Source organism: Zonotrichia leucophrys, chromosome 3 (genome assembly GCF_028769735.1).
Source record: "Zonotrichia leucophrys gambelii isolate GWCS_2022_RI chromosome 3, RI_Zleu_2.0, whole genome shotgun sequence".
Classification (NCBI taxonomy): Eukaryota; Metazoa; Chordata; class Aves; order Passeriformes; family Passerellidae; genus Zonotrichia; species Zonotrichia leucophrys.
Genome location: NC_088172.1, coordinates 45,925,846 through 45,942,828, shown reverse-complemented (window position 1 = coordinate 45,942,828; position 16,983 = coordinate 45,925,846). Strand labels below are relative to the sequence as shown.

The 16,983-nt window shown below is 42.2% G+C and overlaps 1 protein-coding gene across 1 annotated transcript in view; it reads right to left on the bottom strand.

Annotated features, from left to right (window-relative positions):
* Positions 1–2,299: 2,299 nt before the first annotated feature.
* The window catches only part of RSPO3 (R-spondin 3), a 58,284-nt gene continuing 43,600 nt past the window's right edge, over positions 2,300–16,983 (bottom strand). Inside the window, exon 5 of the mRNA XM_064706906.1 lies at positions 2,300–3,340. Coding sequence (XP_064562976.1) covers positions 3,147–3,340 — 194 coding nt within the window. The 3' untranslated portion in view covers positions 2,300–3,146. The remainder of the gene's footprint in view (positions 3,341–16,983) is intronic.

The following is a 16,983-nucleotide window of genomic DNA, read 5'->3' as shown; positions in this document are numbered from 1 at the left end:
ATTCTCCTTCAGTTTCTTGGGAGTCCCAGTTGAGTAGTTCGCCTACCAGCAGGGTGGTCTACATTCTGTGCAAGGGCTTGAGAAAATTTTAATTGCCCAAGTGAATATACTTCTTAGTGCTTCACCACGGCTATAGGCAATATTATCAAACATTTTTCTGTGTGGGAGGAAGCAACATGACAGGAACTTCCTTGTTCATTTCCAGGAAAGAGGTAGCATGTTTTTTCAGGTTCTAATGCTATAAATTATTACTGGCAGGTGCCAAATTCTGTTTACATTTTTATTTCTTGCTGAAAGGTAACAGCATTCCAAGTTCTGCTTTTGGTAAAACAGACTTGTCACTGCCTCTTGTGTAAGCATAGGATTTATAATAAAGATTTTTGTGACAGTGTATAACAGAGCTCACATTTGTATCCTAAATTACTTTCTTTTCCTTTCTCCCTCTTTCTTTTCCCTCAGTCTGTAATTCTTGAACTATTTGATACTGCTTTTCCAGTCTTCTGTTTATCTTTGCCAGATAAATGGCATTCCTTTGACTCCTCCAAGTGTTGTAGTAGAGAATAACTGAGATCAGGGACATTTTGGGTATAGTATCTAGTTTTGCTTTTTCCTTTTTTTTCTTAATTGCTCTCTGAACACTCTTGTTCATTTTTATAGATTTTGTTTGTGCTTCTATCAAAAGCAATTCTTCCATACCAAACACCCTTGCCATTTAGCTCCTATATTTAATCAAGGCAGGGAAAAAACAATCCTACTCGTAAGTTTTAAGAGTTGCAGACAAATCTTCCCTGAGTGCAACTATTCATGTGGTCCAGCTGCTGACCTAGTTTGCTGAATCCAAGTAGGGATGCTTCATCTGGCCAAAAACCTGTCTTTGGAGGAAGTAAATTGAACAGTAAATTCTTTCCGAGCAGCTGAACATCCCTGTTTGCCCACCAGCGCTGCAGACAGATGAATGACTGCAGCTGTAGGAGAGAGTCTGAAGCACTGGGTTCCCCTTTCTGTTGTGATACCAATACCTCTCAGCCCAGAACTGCTACTTGCACCTCCTCTGGTGCCAGCTTCTGAGTCTGGCAGCATGAGGATTTCTCCTTTCCTCTCTCTCCTTCAGCATCACCCAGAGCCTCAGTGGTGCACACAGGTTCTGCACCTTCCACTACTCTAAGACCAGCTCCTCCTCAGCTGCTGCTGCCAACAAGGTGGGAAGATGTTGGTGGGATTTGACTGCAGCTGCTTGGGTCAGTAGTGGGAGACTGAGACCAAACCACTCTGGAGGAGGACGTAAACAAGTTATGCAGTGGAGCTGGGAGCTCACAAATAGTCACCCCTGCTCCAGCCTCCCTTTGCTAGGTGCCCCTCACAGGCATTCAGCACACCCTGCTTTGCTCTCTTACCCATTCAGATGCCATTGTGTGTGAGGAGTGTTACATGATACTCTTCTCTGTAAAATTCAGCCCTTCAGTCTTCTAAAAGACTGAAAAAATACAATAAATGCATAAAATCAGGGACTAGTTGCAGAAAGTTTTAATGAATTTTCATTAATGTAGGAGGCAAACTGTGGAAGCCTTAAACACCATGTGGTTAGACTACTGCATCTACATGTATCATTAGAGACAAAGCTCTTACAAAGCAAACTGTAGGAGACCATCCCACATTGCTGTCTGGATGATTAGGATATTACTTGGAAAGTCACTGGCACCTGTCACTCAGGTGTCCTCAGCCTGAGAGACAGGCTTCAGTGTTGGACAGAGTATTTTTTAAAGTCAAACTCACTGTGAGAAACAGAAATAGTGAACAGGGAGGGGAACTGACTCCTGCCACCTGTTCTAGTCCACGCTCCACAGTGGGTGGGCTGCTACCCCCGTGACAGCTGTCATTGGGCAAAACATGGCAACAGAACACAAATTGTGAGGTATGTTGGTTCCTCAACATGTTTCTGGAAAGGGTAAGTCCATTTCTGGGCAGCAATCAGTGTGTAGCATAACCTGTGTTTCACTGATGGGCTGTTCTAGCCTCTAACAAACCTGAATGGTACCGCAGGATTTGGTTTGTCCACTGAGCAATGGAGACTTTCACTTCTGCTGTGTCAGAGAGAAGAACTAGAATAGGAATTTAAGTAAAATTGGACAGAAGTTTGTAATTTGTATACGTTGGTAAATTTATTTTTGTGGATACTCTTTTGCTAGATGCACAGTGTGGGTGTAAGTTGTGTCCTCTTCAGTCTGTGAAGCTATGAAATTATTCCCTTCCCCAGCAGAAAAAGACACCATCACTGTGAAAAACATGTACTTACATGATCTACTTTTCTGGTTTTTATTAACTCAACGTTGTCTCCTACAAATACGATTTGTCATTCACCAGAAGATTTGAAATGTAGACTTAAGTTACACATAGGTATAAAAAGCATAAAACAGCACACGGTACCACTGTTTAGACCAGAAAACATTGTGTTGTCCACAGATAAGAGTGTTATTCGAGCTCAGCTCAGTCTCCTTCTGCCTCAGGGATTCAGTCTTCAAAGCTGCAGATGCTTCTGCTTCTTATCCCTCAGCAGCTGAAGCCCTGCTGGCTTTCTCCTGATGTTTCTCACCCATGTCTGGAGCATGGATCGGGAAAACACAGGGCAATCCCATCCTGCTCCACCAGAGGTTGTAAAACCTTGGGCTCCTACTGGCTCTTCAGAAATGTTTTCCTCCTTCTCTTAATTATGTACAATATATGAAGGGATACGATTTTCATCTTTGATTTAGACATATCTCTTGCCTCATACTTAAACAATAACTTGAAAAATATTTTACAAAGAAAAAGAACATTGTTCATCTGAAAGTCATTCATTATTATATTGCTATATTTTATACCCTATTATTATTATATACAAAATTTCTTAATTGCCTTTTACAGATGCATGGAAGCATATAATATAACAGTTTTAAAGGATCCCATCTTTAGATTTTTTTTTCCTTGGCTCATGTCAATCTCTTTAATAAACTATGGTTGCTTGGAGAATATAGGAAGTATTTGGAATGTTGTTTAAAGTTTAATAACTGGTAGCATTGTCCATTTGCGGCCTGAATGGTTGGAACACCTGTCAGGGCGATCTGGAAGAGATAGCAGCATCATAAGACTTAAACAATCATGGAGGGCCATTAATGTGCAGTGTCAGCTGGTGCCAGGTCCTGTTCTTTGTTTGAGGCTTTCCTTTTCTTCGGCTGCGTTTTGTTGTTGCTTTCCCTCTGTTCTCGGTTTTGTCTTCGGGCTGCTCGCCCTTTGCTTTCCTGTCTTGTCTCCTTGCTTTCATCTTTGTTGGATTTTTTCCTTTTTTCCTCCCTATTTTTTTTCCCTGAAAAGAAATTATGGCACATTAGAAAATTTGCTCAGACTATTGAAATTTCTGAGTCCCTCACTTTGCCATGACCCATGAAACCAGCCCTGGTTTAGCAGCTCCCATTAGGAGCTGGACACTAGTATTTGGAAATGTCTGATCACCACACCCACATCCCAGGGGATTCTTGGTATTGCAACATGAATCCCATTGCAGAGTGTCTGCTCCAGCACAGGTGTGTGATGGTCTTCAGGCTAAAATGTGTCTCAATTCAAACTCTAGACCATTGTCACATAATTAGGTATTCAAATACTTTATTGCTTTAAAGCAGGTTGAGATGTTGAGGAATTTGTTGCTGCTACAGACCTCTCCCATAAAGGATATGGTCCCCTTAGGAGCATTAAAACTTTGTATATTGGCTGTGGAGATGATATAATAGAGTACATTTATGCTTGCACATGAGGAAGAAATTTTTTATGCTGAGTGTGGTGCAGCACTGGAACAGGCTGCCCACAGCAGCTGTGGATGCCTCATCACTGGATCTGTTCAAGGTCAGGCTGGATTGGGCTCTGAGCAACCTGATCTAGTGAAAGATGCCAATACCCATGGCAGAGGTGATCTTCGAAGATCCCATCCAACCAAAACATTTCTGTGATTCTATGATTCTTTACAAACCAGTGCAGGAATCACATTGGCTTGAACTTGTAAGTCCACATGAGCCTAAAGCAGATTAGATTTTTGTCTGTGTGGAACTACTGAACTATGCAGCTGAAATTCACCTGCAGTTAGATGGATCTCAATGATATCTTCAAAGGCAACTTCTCTGGAGACTTTCCTGATAGAATGTCATACTGACCCCTATGCCTTCTTACATGGAGAAATTTCTGGACAAGTATTGAAAAACATCATGGCTAAACTCTCTTTCATGGTATCTCAATAATGATACTAGTAATCTGGCCTTCTTTGTTACAGAGAGAATATTTTTTGTTTTTAAACTTTAGCAGAGATAATCCAGGCTTTCCTACACCAGTATGGGGGGAGTTCCACAAACCTGGCAGTAGCTCTTGCTGTTGAGGGTGCTAAATTTTTATCAATTTTGCCCATTCCTGCCTCAAAACCAAAGTCAGTGGTTTTTGATGCCTCACTGAGCTCTGTGGGAGTATGTCACAATAAGGGAGTAGCTGCAGGGGAAGTGGCTTTGTTCTGAGAACAGATAACCATCCAAGGAGGTTCAGGGTGCAGGTCAGATAAAGGAATAGAGATTCAGAGGAGGTGAAGAGAATGCAGAAAGGCAGGAGCAAGATCAAGATGTGAAAATATGCTCTTCTTGTTGTGTAGCTCTATGGGAATATTTTACACCTTCTCCATTCTTTACCACCACTGCCTAGGACTGGAGAGCAGGGGAAAGTTTGGATACACATGTTAAGTAGTGACCAATATCTGCCTTTACCATTTGTTGTTACTGGAACAGTAAAACTTTAAATGTAAAAGTACACCTTAAACTTCAGGGAACCAGTTAGAGATTACCTGAATATACACCCACATACCTGCTGAATCCCTCTCTGAATTTGTAAATGCCCTCTAAGATGCCCAGAGGTGAGCAGGGGAGACCTGCAGAACTGGTGTGGGAGGCTCAGAAAGAGCTACCACCACTGGGAGAACTAGGAGACTTCCATGCAGACGTAAGGCTGCATTTTACCCAGCTGTAATGCTGTCTCTTACTAATGGATAAATGACAGTATGGCATTTCATTCCAGTGGTTTGTAAATGCTATTGGCCCAAGATGAAATGTTATTTGAATGGAAACTGTCCAGACATTCAGTGTTTGACATTACTCACTTGGTGATTAGCCAAAATCATTCAGCTGTGACTTCCCAGCCACAGTTCTTTAAGTGTGTTGGAATGACATGTAATGGTTTCCCATTCAGTCATGGACCAGGATATATGTATTTATATGTGTGTGGATATACTAAGAATAAGATATCTTTGTCTAACTAGAGACTTATCTAGGCACAGCTTTACTGTTTCTGTTTTAATCAAGCTGGTATCTTAACAAATGACAAGGAAAACTGATCTCTGGAAAATACTTAAAACCGAGTCGTAATTATCTTCTACTCTGAGGATAGCTAGTTTGGAGTCCTCTGTGCAGTTTGTACATGGTTTAATGTTACCACCTCCATTCTGCTGCCATTTGTGAAAAGATCTGCCCTCTAGACCTATACTTTTATGGTAAAGCAATATAGCATAGAAGGGTCATCTTTGCTTGTTCTTTTGTTCCTTTCGCTACTATTTTTAAAAATGAAAATTTTTATGTGACAGGGTAATGTTACTCCTAGTCAGTTTGTGTTTCAGTTTTGACCCAAGAGAAGATTCTACCAGCAGTTCTCTGCTAGCATTGGGATATATTTTTGTGTACATCACCCTCCCTGCTCATATCCCTTCTCTCTTCTTCCCAGAGATTTGTTCCTGAATATTTTTTCTTCTTTCTTCTACTTGCTGAAATTCTCTTCATAGCAGCACATTGAACTGGGTACCAGATATCATGGAAATTCATTGAAAATTTGGGCATTTGTCTATCTGTGAAATGAAAAGTGCAAAAATTTCATGGGCCATTATGTTGACAAGTTCATCTCTGAATACGAGTTGGCCTTTCAGTACTTAAAGAGAGAGTATAAAAAAAAGATGGAGAATGATTCTTTATATGGACAGATAGTGACGGGACAAGGGGGAGAGGTTTTAAACTAAAAGAGAAGATTTTTAGATTAGATGTTAGGAGAAAATTCTTTATTGTGAGGGTGGTGAAACAAGTTGTTCAGATAAGCTGTGGCTGCCCATCCCTGGAAGTGTTCGTGGCCAGTTTGGATGGGGCTTGGAGCAAACTGGTCTTGTGGAAGGTGTTCCTGCCCAGGGCAAGGGTGCTGGAACTAATGACATTTAAGGCCCCTTCCAACCCAAACCATTCTATGACCTACTTTGCCTTTAAAGAAGATGACAAGGCAAGGCCATTATTAAAACTATGTTGAAGAAGTAAACCATGCAACAACATGACCTGGAGGAATAGATTCTCCTGGCATTTCAATTCCATTTACGAAGAATGTTCTTGTTAGAACGTTCTCCCGGGCTGCAGCCTGTAACACTTTATGCACACGAGTTTCCCTCGCTCTCTCGCTCTCTCTCGGCGCGGTCGCTGCCGGTTCCCCGGGCAGTGCTGCAGTGCCCGTGCCGCCCGCGCGGGGGCGCCGCGGCTCCGCGCCAGGCGCTGAGGGGGCGGCTCCCGCAGGTTCCCTTCCCGGTTCCCTCCTTCCCTGTCCCCTCCTTCCCTGTCCCCTCCAGTCGTGTCCCAAAGCTCCCGCCCGTGCCCTTCCTGCCGCTCTACCGCCTGTCTTGGCTTCATCTTGCCTGCGGGTGAACTTTCCCGATGAGTCACGGAATTCATGCTATGATGCACTAACGTTACTAACGTTTATTTCTTCTTACAGTTTCAACACAACCCTTCAGAATTAAAAACAAAAAATAGGCGAAGTATTTTTAGACAGGAGATGAAATATTTTCCAATAGAGTGTTTTGCTTATGAAGAGAATATATATAATATCAGAGAAGTATTCGTGAGAATCTAATACATCTCTGATATTATTGCACTATTGTATTACGAATGTAATACATTAATAACTATTGTATTGCGAATGTATAATACTTGCAATATATATTACAATATAGTAATTAATTGGTGTTAAAGTAGCTTTTATGTTGGAACTAAAGCTTTATACAGACAACTATACTGGAAGAATTGATCTGCAGGCACTGTGAGTTTTCTGGTACACAGGAGATACCTTGCTGCTTCTAATAATAGCAAATTCCTATATTGATGAAAATCTAGTGACTTGCTATAATTTTGAGAAGTGCAGTAGTTCAAATTAAATGCAGACATGAAATTAGTTTGGATAACAATATAATTACATGTCTAATCAGATTCAAGGTGCTGAGTTCTTGGTAATATATTTTATAGCCCCGGGTCAAAGAAATTCCTGAGTCTGTATTTACGCAATCCATGTCTGAATACATCTATTTAAACAAGCCAGGGTATTTCAGAGAAGCCTGTGCATTATCTCCTCCGATGTGGTATTTCCACCAGATCTGTAGCAGTATTTTATGGATTAGTGGGAGGATGCGTTGGCCCTGACTTGGGAGGCCTTGGTGCTCAAAAGCACAGTTTGACAGACAGTTACTTAGAAAACCATGGCTGACAGGGATTAACTACCACAGGTGACAGATTTCTTATGTTTTAAGCATTGCCACTTAGTTCCACCTATTATATTCAGCTGAAATTATTACAGGGGACTTGGGTGCTGAAATCCCAAACCACCATAGGAAGACACAAAATGTGATTGTGCAAACTGCTTCGCTTTGATGGGGGGGAAGTATTACAGGGTAGGCTTCATGGAAATCCCAGAGGGATGAGAATCTGGCCTCAGACATTTGTGATGATTGTATTTCTTTCATCACTCCCATGAAGACATTTACTATGGGAGAGCAAAAGGAGCAAGAAGGTCATGGCACTGCTCCTGTTGGGATTACAGGCACTGATGTAACAGGCCCCTCTTTGGAAGGGTCCCACTGCTTCTACTGTGACTGTCACCACGGACCACAAATCCTCCCCACTACACTGTAATAAGCTGAAAAGCTGCAATTAAAGACCACAAACCACTGCTGTAACGTGCCACAGTGTGCTTTCACACCCCTCACAGCCTTGTCTGACCTCTTGGTGCTTCCTGGCTACCAGAGCACTGTCAGCACTGGTGCTGCAGTACCAGTGCCCCAATCCCTCTGTACCCCATGAGGCACAGGGACAAAAATCTAAAGGTTAAGTGCCACTACACTGTATTGCTCTCCTTCCCACCTGTCCACACCCTTCTCAGAGGCATTTTTAGACTAAAAGTCTGTCATGCTTTCGTCATCATGTGGCCTGGACAACAACAGCATGACGCAAAGAAACCATGCTGAGCAAAGAAGCCAGGAGGAGAAGCAAGCCCCAGGCTCTGAACTCCCTTACTCTAGCTCTGTCAACAATACAGTCATGCCATATTATGCAAATGAGCAGATCATTCTCATTTTCAAGAAAAGTGACACATTTTTTTTCTGGAACATAGCCTGTAGCATGTACTCACACTACTTGCCAAGATAACATCCCTCCAAACCCCCGGCTGCCCAGTGATGCAATGGACTTTCTCCTTTCACTCCCAAGCCACAAGTGGCTGATTCATCTGTTATGCCTTTTTGAAGTTTGAACAGCATAACTGCATAACTTTTTTCACAGCACTCTTTTTTTTCTTTTCTTTTTTTCATTAGCTATTGTGGCCCTATTTTATAATCACTAGATTTCCAAGTAACCAGAGTGTGAGGGTCAACAACTTCAGAACAATCTAGATGCTACATGACAGTGCATTGCCTGGCCTGCCTTACTGCTGCAGTTGTTCCAAAATGCTGAAGAGAATATAGGTAAAAAATTTAACAGAGCTAAGGTCTACAAAGACATTCAAGGAGCAAGTAACTTGGCCAAACCTTGTTTCTCCTGCTGTTGAGATGCATGATGGTAGCCTACCTGGTTTCCATACCAGTCTAGATGGATACAGAGCTTAAGACATGTGTCATACCCATAGTTCTACGTAGTGATCTTTGATAATCCAGGATGCCTGGACAAGCTCAAAAGCCCTTGGGAATCTCATGAGGTTTAACAAGACCAAGTTCATGGTGCTGCACCTGTGTTGCCACAGCTCGCAGTGCCAGTACAAGCTGGGCAGTGAACAGATGGAGAGCAGCCCTGCTGAGAAGGACTTGGGAATGCTGGTGGATGAGGCTGGGCATAACCCAGCAATGTGATCCTGCAGCTCAGAAGGCCAATGGTATGCTGGATTGCATCCAAAGCAACGTGGCCAGCTGGGTGAGGGAGGGGATTCTGCCCCTCCTCTCTTGTAAGACCCTGCCTGGAACACTGCGTCCAGCTCTGGGGTCCCAGGCACAGGAAGGACACTGACTTTTTAAAGCAAGTCCAGGGGAGGGACACCAGGGTGATTAGAGGGATGAAGCCCCTCTCCTATGAGGAAAGACTGAGAAAATTGGGATTGTTCAGCCTGGAAAAGAGATGGCTTTGGTGTGACCTAATTGTGGCCTTCAGTACCTAAAGGGAGCCTAGAAGAAAAATGGAAAGGGGCTTTTGACAAAGGCAGGTAGTGACAGGAGAAGGAAGAATGACTTTAAAATGAAAAACAATAGGTTTTCATTAAATCTAAGGAAGATATTCTAGAACTGGTTGCACAGAGAAGCTGTAGCTGCCCCATTCCTGGAAATGTTCAAGACCAGGTTGGATAGAGCTTGGTCTAGTGGAAAGTGTCCCTGCCTATGGCAGGGGATTGGAATTAGATTATCTTTAAGGCCCATTCTAGTCCAAACCATCCTGTGATTCTATGATGATGCTATAACTCAAAAGCTATTGATACTTATGATTGAGCAACTGTATTATGGGACTTGATGACTAACTTGTTCTTACGTGTCCTATCTCCTCTGAAGAATGGAAACACTTCTCTAGATGTAGACTTTAGATGTCTTTGTTGAGGATCCTTAAGGTTTGTTTGCCTCTGAAAATAGGATCTGGGCTACTAGATTGCATTCACTTGAAAAATGTTCTTATTTACATTGTGTGTGCTAGCTTGTCCTTGCAAGAGCAGTGCTGAAGGAGGCACATTAGCAGGAATGAGAATGTTGTTTCCAAATACAGAAATAGCTGGGGCCTGCACCACAGCCATTGGCATGAAGCAGGCAGAGAGGAATGGGAGGATGCTGACCCAGTTATTTACACCAAGACAGGAGATGTTGGGTTTTTCACTGCTGTAGGAGATAAGGAGAAGGTTGTATCCTGTTAGGTGTATGGGAAGTCAGGAGATATCATTTCTGTGGATGGTTGGGAAATGACACTTCTACACTCATGAGCTCACAAGCAAGGTTTATGGAAAGTCCCTGGCTTGTGATGACCTCTTGCAATAGAAACTGGTTGGATGTGCCCTTCCAGTACCATAGAAAAGATATTGCCAGTGCCTGAAAATAGAATATCCTCCAGTCAAAGAAGCAGCCAGAGAAGGAGGATTCCTATAATGAGTTCTGTTTGCTGTTTGTGGAGACATTTACTGCCGCCTTTTCAAACAAATGCTTGTGGGGATTTATTCCCTTCATGCTTGTCTGTTGGGACTAAGGGAATTTGCTAGCAGCCTTGTTTTAAGCAGGATTAACATGCTAACAACACCAATTTTGTAATTACATAACAGTTTTCATCTTATAAGAACCCGCAGCTTATAAAGTCTGAACACAGCTTCCAAAGACAGGGAAGTAATGGCAGTTTAGCAGAGCAGAAAATCACTCTCCATTCCTTAGGACAGGAAATTACCTAGACCATGCTGATATTAAGGAAACTGGCATTTTCTTCTTTTGAGACATTTAATGGTGACTTCTAAATGGAATTGGGTTTTTACAGTTCTCCTAAAAGAGGGAAAAAGATCCATGAGTGTCCAAATCCACTTGATGGGCCTCTTTGGAGAACCAGGAACTAGAAGAAATATTGGGAATAATAGTGATTGGTAGTAAAAGCCCTTACCCTGTTGTTAGAGCATCAGGATATTAAGAAAAATCTCTAATAACCTGTTTTCCTTTTACTCACCAATAATCCAAGCCCTCCCATTAGCTTGGATTGAGGTCATAAATATAGTCTTTTTTAGAGACTTATTTCAGCTGGTGCAGTCTTTTGAACAAACCAGAAATAATAATGTGATGCTGCATTATGTCAGAGTTGCATGTTTAGTCTGCTGCTCTAGAAATAATCAAGAAAAGTTATACATGATAAGAGACAGATGCTAGTGCCTCTGCAGGCATTTAAACTCTTTCTAATACAATAGCAAAATGGAGAAAACCCCCAAAGAAACTTATTTCTTTACTTCTCAAATTTGTGCTCAGTATGCTCTGAAGGGAAGGATGAGTGAGAAAAGATGTTTTCCTTGGCTTTACTTAAACTGATTGCCTCAATGGAACCCAGTAATTTAGATGATACTTATATGACCCCAATATCTGGGTGCATCCCAAGGAATGCCTTTTTCCATTATCAGCCTTGACTCAGAGTTGGGCTATACTGGTGATTGGGTACAGATCCTGGAGGCATTTTGCAAGTGCTGACTCCAACACTTGAATCAAGGCAGCAGTTCCTGCCCTGGTACAATACACCAGAACCAGGGAGCCTGGGCATCTTCCACCATTTCATTTGCTGGTATAGGTGCACCTATACCCTCCTCCTGGAGTCCCCTCCTTACATTTTCTTAAGTTTTCTGATGTGCCAGGAAGGTCAAGGAAGATGAGGAGTCAACAGGATGCCCCTTTGGCCTCTCTTGGCACGGTTCACTTGTCCCCTCCACTCTGAGCATTATTTGTTTGCATTTCTACCTGGGGTGACACCTGTGCTGACAGGTAGACAGGAGTCCCTGTGCACTCCAGTCCAGCTGAACAGATGGATCAGCCTGTCAGCAGCAGGTAACATACAGGGGGACAGCAGCTCCTGATGGATCCTCCTCTCAGCAAATCCATCAGCAGAGAAGCAGGCTGTTTTTACCAAAATTCACCAGAGGCCCAATTCTGACCTCTGTGTTGTACTTGCTCAAACACACAGAGGTCACCAAGGTTGGTGTTTGGTGTAACTGAAGGGAGAATTTGTTTTCAAGGATACTTTTCAAGTCAAGGTGTTGAAAATTGACTGTCTCTTTCTGTTTTGTGTCTCCAGTGTGTGTGTACTGTTTCAGCTGGCCAAAGCATTGATCCTCCCCTCTCTAAGTAGTGCCAATATTTCCAAATACATTTTCACATTGATTAAAGTGACAGGTCAGGCTTCTAAATTTCATGTGGATCCAAGACTCCAAAAGTTCCCTGTCTAAAAGGGTGACATGAGATTTAACTTTGGCCATCTCCATGTGTTTCTGAAGGATTTTTCTTACCTATTGAGAGAACACCTGGCAGTTTACCAGGTGGAGAGAAGCTTATGGAAAAGGATGTTGGGATCACCAAGACTCCTGGGCTGCCTCTGAAAAAGGCTCAGGGAATTTATATGCCAGAAGGATTCAGAGTTTAGCCCAACGAAGCCTAGGAATCTTGGACTAAGTTGCCAAAGGGATCTCAGGTTTTCAGGCTGTTGAGTCTTTGTCAGCACGCCAGGTGGGCTGCCAGAGGCCAACCCAATGGACAAGCTGAAAGGATACTAGGCAGAAACCTAACACAAAGGCAAGGTTGTTTCAAAAACCTGCCTACTTTCAACTGGGACTTCATTGAAATCAGCAAGTTTCTGGGAAATGTGATGACTCTGGTAATCTGGTATTTTCCATTTATTTGGAAAATCAACGCCTATAAAGTATTAAAAAAGTATTTCTAAGTGGGGTTTGTGGTGGATATGCACAAAAGGAACTTGAATGCAAATATTTTAGCGTTGCTCATAATTCTTCAATCTAACATGAATCACAGATAGGAGTTGTCCATGTGAATTTTATCCAGGCTGTCTTGCCTTCTTTTATTTTTTTTTCCTTCCCCAAGAATGTGATAAGTTTATTCTTTTTAAATTCCTCTGAGGATGAACTTTGCATTTAGGGCTTTTTGTAGTAACACAGCTTTGCACACTGAAGTGAGCAGCCAGCTTTATGAGCTGCTGGAAGTGGAATGTGAAGAATGATTTTGCCATGTGACAGTGCATCACTGGAGCCCACTTCACTTAGGATACTTCACAAACTGACTGCCATGCTCTTGAGATGGATGCAGGCAAGTCCCTGTGGCCCAAAGGCTGGAGGAGATGCAGCCTCTCATGACAGAGCAGCCCAAGGTGCTAAGGAAGGTCTGGAACCTCTGATCCAGCTCCCCAAGGAGATCTGCCCCGTGTCCTGTCTCACACAGATCCTGCCAGCAGTGCACAATGGCCATTCAGCACAACTTGCATGTTTTATTTTTCAGCTTGGCAGGTGCCTTGGGAGTGTTGCAGCAGTGCTGGTAAAATGGTAACAGCCCTCGGTGTTCCTGTGGTGTGTGTGCAGCCAGTACAGCAGGGCTGGCTACGGGAGCTGAACTGCTGGAATGCAAGAAAGGTTCTAAGGAGCCTGATGCAAAAGTTCAGCAAGTGATATTTTCGGTACAACGATGTATAGCACAAAGTCAGGATCCTCTCTAGCCTCTCTGGGGAAAATTGGGACTGTGGGGATCAGCAGCCTCTCTCTCCAGTGGCTTCCTGCCTCCAGGTGAGGAAGCCCACTGTACAGCAGTCACCAAATATGTTCACGATTCGCTTTCAAACTGAGTAACTAATCATTTTCTTGCCTACTCCAAGAAATTCTGCTTCAGCCAAAAGCAGAAATTGCTCACTATTTCTACAGATTTAAGCACAATCTGCTTTTGTTAGCAAACTCATTTGGCACTCTTTTATAAGACCTGAGACCAACCTGCAGCCACCAAACCAAATAATAGTTTGCAAGGGTCTGGAATGGCATACTCAGAAACAGCTTACAGATAGTATAAAAATCTCAGGATCAAGAAAACAGCAAATATTGGTGCACACATACTGTAGCAAGATACTATAAGGAGCAGGATGCTTTGTCCAAGGGATTCAGAACAAATAGACTCTTACTCCAACCTCAACCAGAAACTCTAAGAAGTTACTTGAAATTGTTGTTTTACTTTTGAAAATGTTACCCAAGATGTCTCTATGTCCAGGAAGTTAATTTATGTGCTGTAAGAGTTTCTTTCAGATCAAAACCAGAGATTCCATCAGCCTGAAGTATTCACAGAGACAAGACTCTTCCATCTCCATGTTACATCTTCCATTGTGTCACATTTAAACTTGAAAGATTTATGCATCATAGCTTTAGTTTAATTTAAGACCACTATGGAAAAAAAAATCCAGCAACAAAAAATATACTGTGTCTGGGAATGCAATCCTTTTTCCTCAGTGACAAAGACTTTTTTTTCTTTATAATACTATATTTAAATTACTTCCTCAGGTTCCAGAAGTGTAAAGCAGAGGTAAGAGTTCCTTAATTTTGGTGCTTTAGACTCTATGGATAAAAGCCACTACTGCTGCAAATCAGAGCTGCCAAAGTGCACAGAGAGTTCTCCTTGCTGAAGGACCAAATGTCGTACTTCAAACAGAGGGCTCAGGATTCTTTTTTAAAGAATTATTGTTTCCATGCTCATGCTTAAAGGTAGCAAGGGCTGGATCACTCACTGGAATTCCCCACCACCAGCCCACATCCATACAAGAAATAGTCAGTTCTTCTGGATTTAAACTAAATACTTCTGGTTTAGCAATGCACGTTTCTGCTTAGGCAATAAACATCTGTCATCTGCCATTCATTAATATTAATTATAAATGGTCACTAGCTCATGAGATCCAAGTCCACCAGCTGAGATTTTTCCAACTCTGACCTTGTGAGGGTTTGTATAAAAAGTGCTCAGAAGGGTTCTTCGACGCTCGAAGCCAGCAATAAGTGCAATTTGCAGAGTGTAGCATTTAGATTGTGCACTTAGAAAAAGGGCAGTCACAAGGGGTGATGGGGAGTGGGGGAGGGAGGGGAGGAGGGAATACAGAGCCTGAAATGGAGCTCCTTTAAATGCTTAAGAGTTTTAGCCCTTTCTGCAGGCTAATGACAGGGAGAGGCATTGTCCATAATGAAACCAGCCCATCCATTAAACATTACTGTAAATGAAAGGTTGCATGAATTAAAGGTTGTTCATCTCATGTTTCAGGAATGTAGCTGTGTTTCATGTCTGAAGCCTGTTTTAAATGGAGTTCTTCAGATGACAAATGAGAGAGAATTTCAGAAAGCAAATGGGCAGAAGTAAATACACGCTCAAGAACAAAGCAGAGACATAACTGTAGCTGTAAATCTTTACACTGGGGCTACTGTTTGCTGTAGATATTGGGGAGGATTAGATTAGAATGGAGAAATTTCATTACTGGGTCATTTTGCTTGTAAAACAGAACAACAATAGAAAATCCCCACAGTTAATTGTCAAATTCTGACCTTAATGTTAGCTGTATATGTTTCTGTCATGGAACACCAGTTAATTTTTTTGCTACCATTTTGAATTTCAAGAAACTAAGAACAGAAGATTTAGAAAATGCTTTTTCTGAATCTTGCATGGCCACCACATTTTTAAATGAAGAATGTTGGGGTTTTTCTTCCAATAATTTGTCACTGCAGAATTGCTTCAACAAAAATTACTGGAAAAGAATTTTTGTTTGCGTCTGTCCTTTTTTTTTTTTTTTTTCAGGCCTAATCATACAGCAATATGGCCCTCATGGACCATATCTTTATCTGCTCTTAAAAATGACACATTTTCATTGGCAGAGAGTTGCTACCTTATATCTCTCGTAAATTAGCAAGAAAATCCAGCCCTCTACTCTTCCTGTGACAATTATTCAAAGCTGGTGAATGCAAAGAGAAACATGAACAGATATCTCTGCAATGCAAATGACTAAACTGGACAAAAATGATGAAAAGTTGATTTCAGTTCTTTGAGTCAGGCCCAACTAAAAGTCTGACCTTGGTAAATGACAACAGGAGGCCTTATACTGATGTCAGTGGACAGGATACTTAGATTTGTGCTCTGTAAATAGGCAGTGTGCTGTCTTTTTGTGGGAGTTTTGCAGAAAGCAACAGGCAAGAAAATTTTGTGGAGATTTTGTTGCCATTTTATAAATGCTTATCAAAAAATTATCTAGTCCCTTACCAGTCTATTAACCTGAGCTGCTATACTTAGGCTGGCTCTGATGATTGTTTGTCTAACCTCCTTAAAAATCTTCCATAGAGATTCCCACAACCTCTCTCCCAATCTTTAGGATCTCTGAGAATAACACTGGCTGTTACCATCTAATTGGGAATGTTCTCAGGCTTCCTTGGACCTTTATAGCACAAGGTTATGGTAGCAAGTGTTTAACTTCATACCCTTTTCAAAGTTATGAAGGTGAAAGGGAGCTGGGACGTGGCAGCCAAAGCAGACCAAAGGCTACATCAGGTGTCAGAGCTGGCTGGGAGAGGGAGCTGAGAAGAGACAATGAGGCTGGAGATGCAGAGATCTGGGTGGGGAAAAACAAACAGAGCTGCCTGGGTGGGGAAGAAAAGGCAAATATCCAGAGAGATGAGGAGAAGCAGCGGCCAAAAAAGTGTTCCTTTATTTTCACTTTGTTACAGAGGAATGCTGAAAATCCCTGCTTTATGGCTAGATCCACAGTACTCTGAAGTCAATGGGATTTCAGTGGGTCTTGGATCAGGCCCTTGAAATGAGGGCAGCTGTAACACAATAATGAATGAGTGCCATGCTGCCCATGACTGCAGTGTTATAACAGCATTGCTATACATGGAAGTGTTCCATAGCCCAGGATTTAGCTGATTAAACAGTGCTGGATGTGTCGCCATTAGACTTGAAACATCCACAGCCCGATTTACTCTGTAGCTCACATACCCCAAATGTTTTGCATTCTTGGACTAAATTTGATAGATGCCCTATCAAACTTCTCTCTTGCATTTGTTCCTCTTTCCAGGACACTCAGGTCAAAACAATGAAAGGTTTAGGTCTCCAGGCAGTGACAGCCTGCT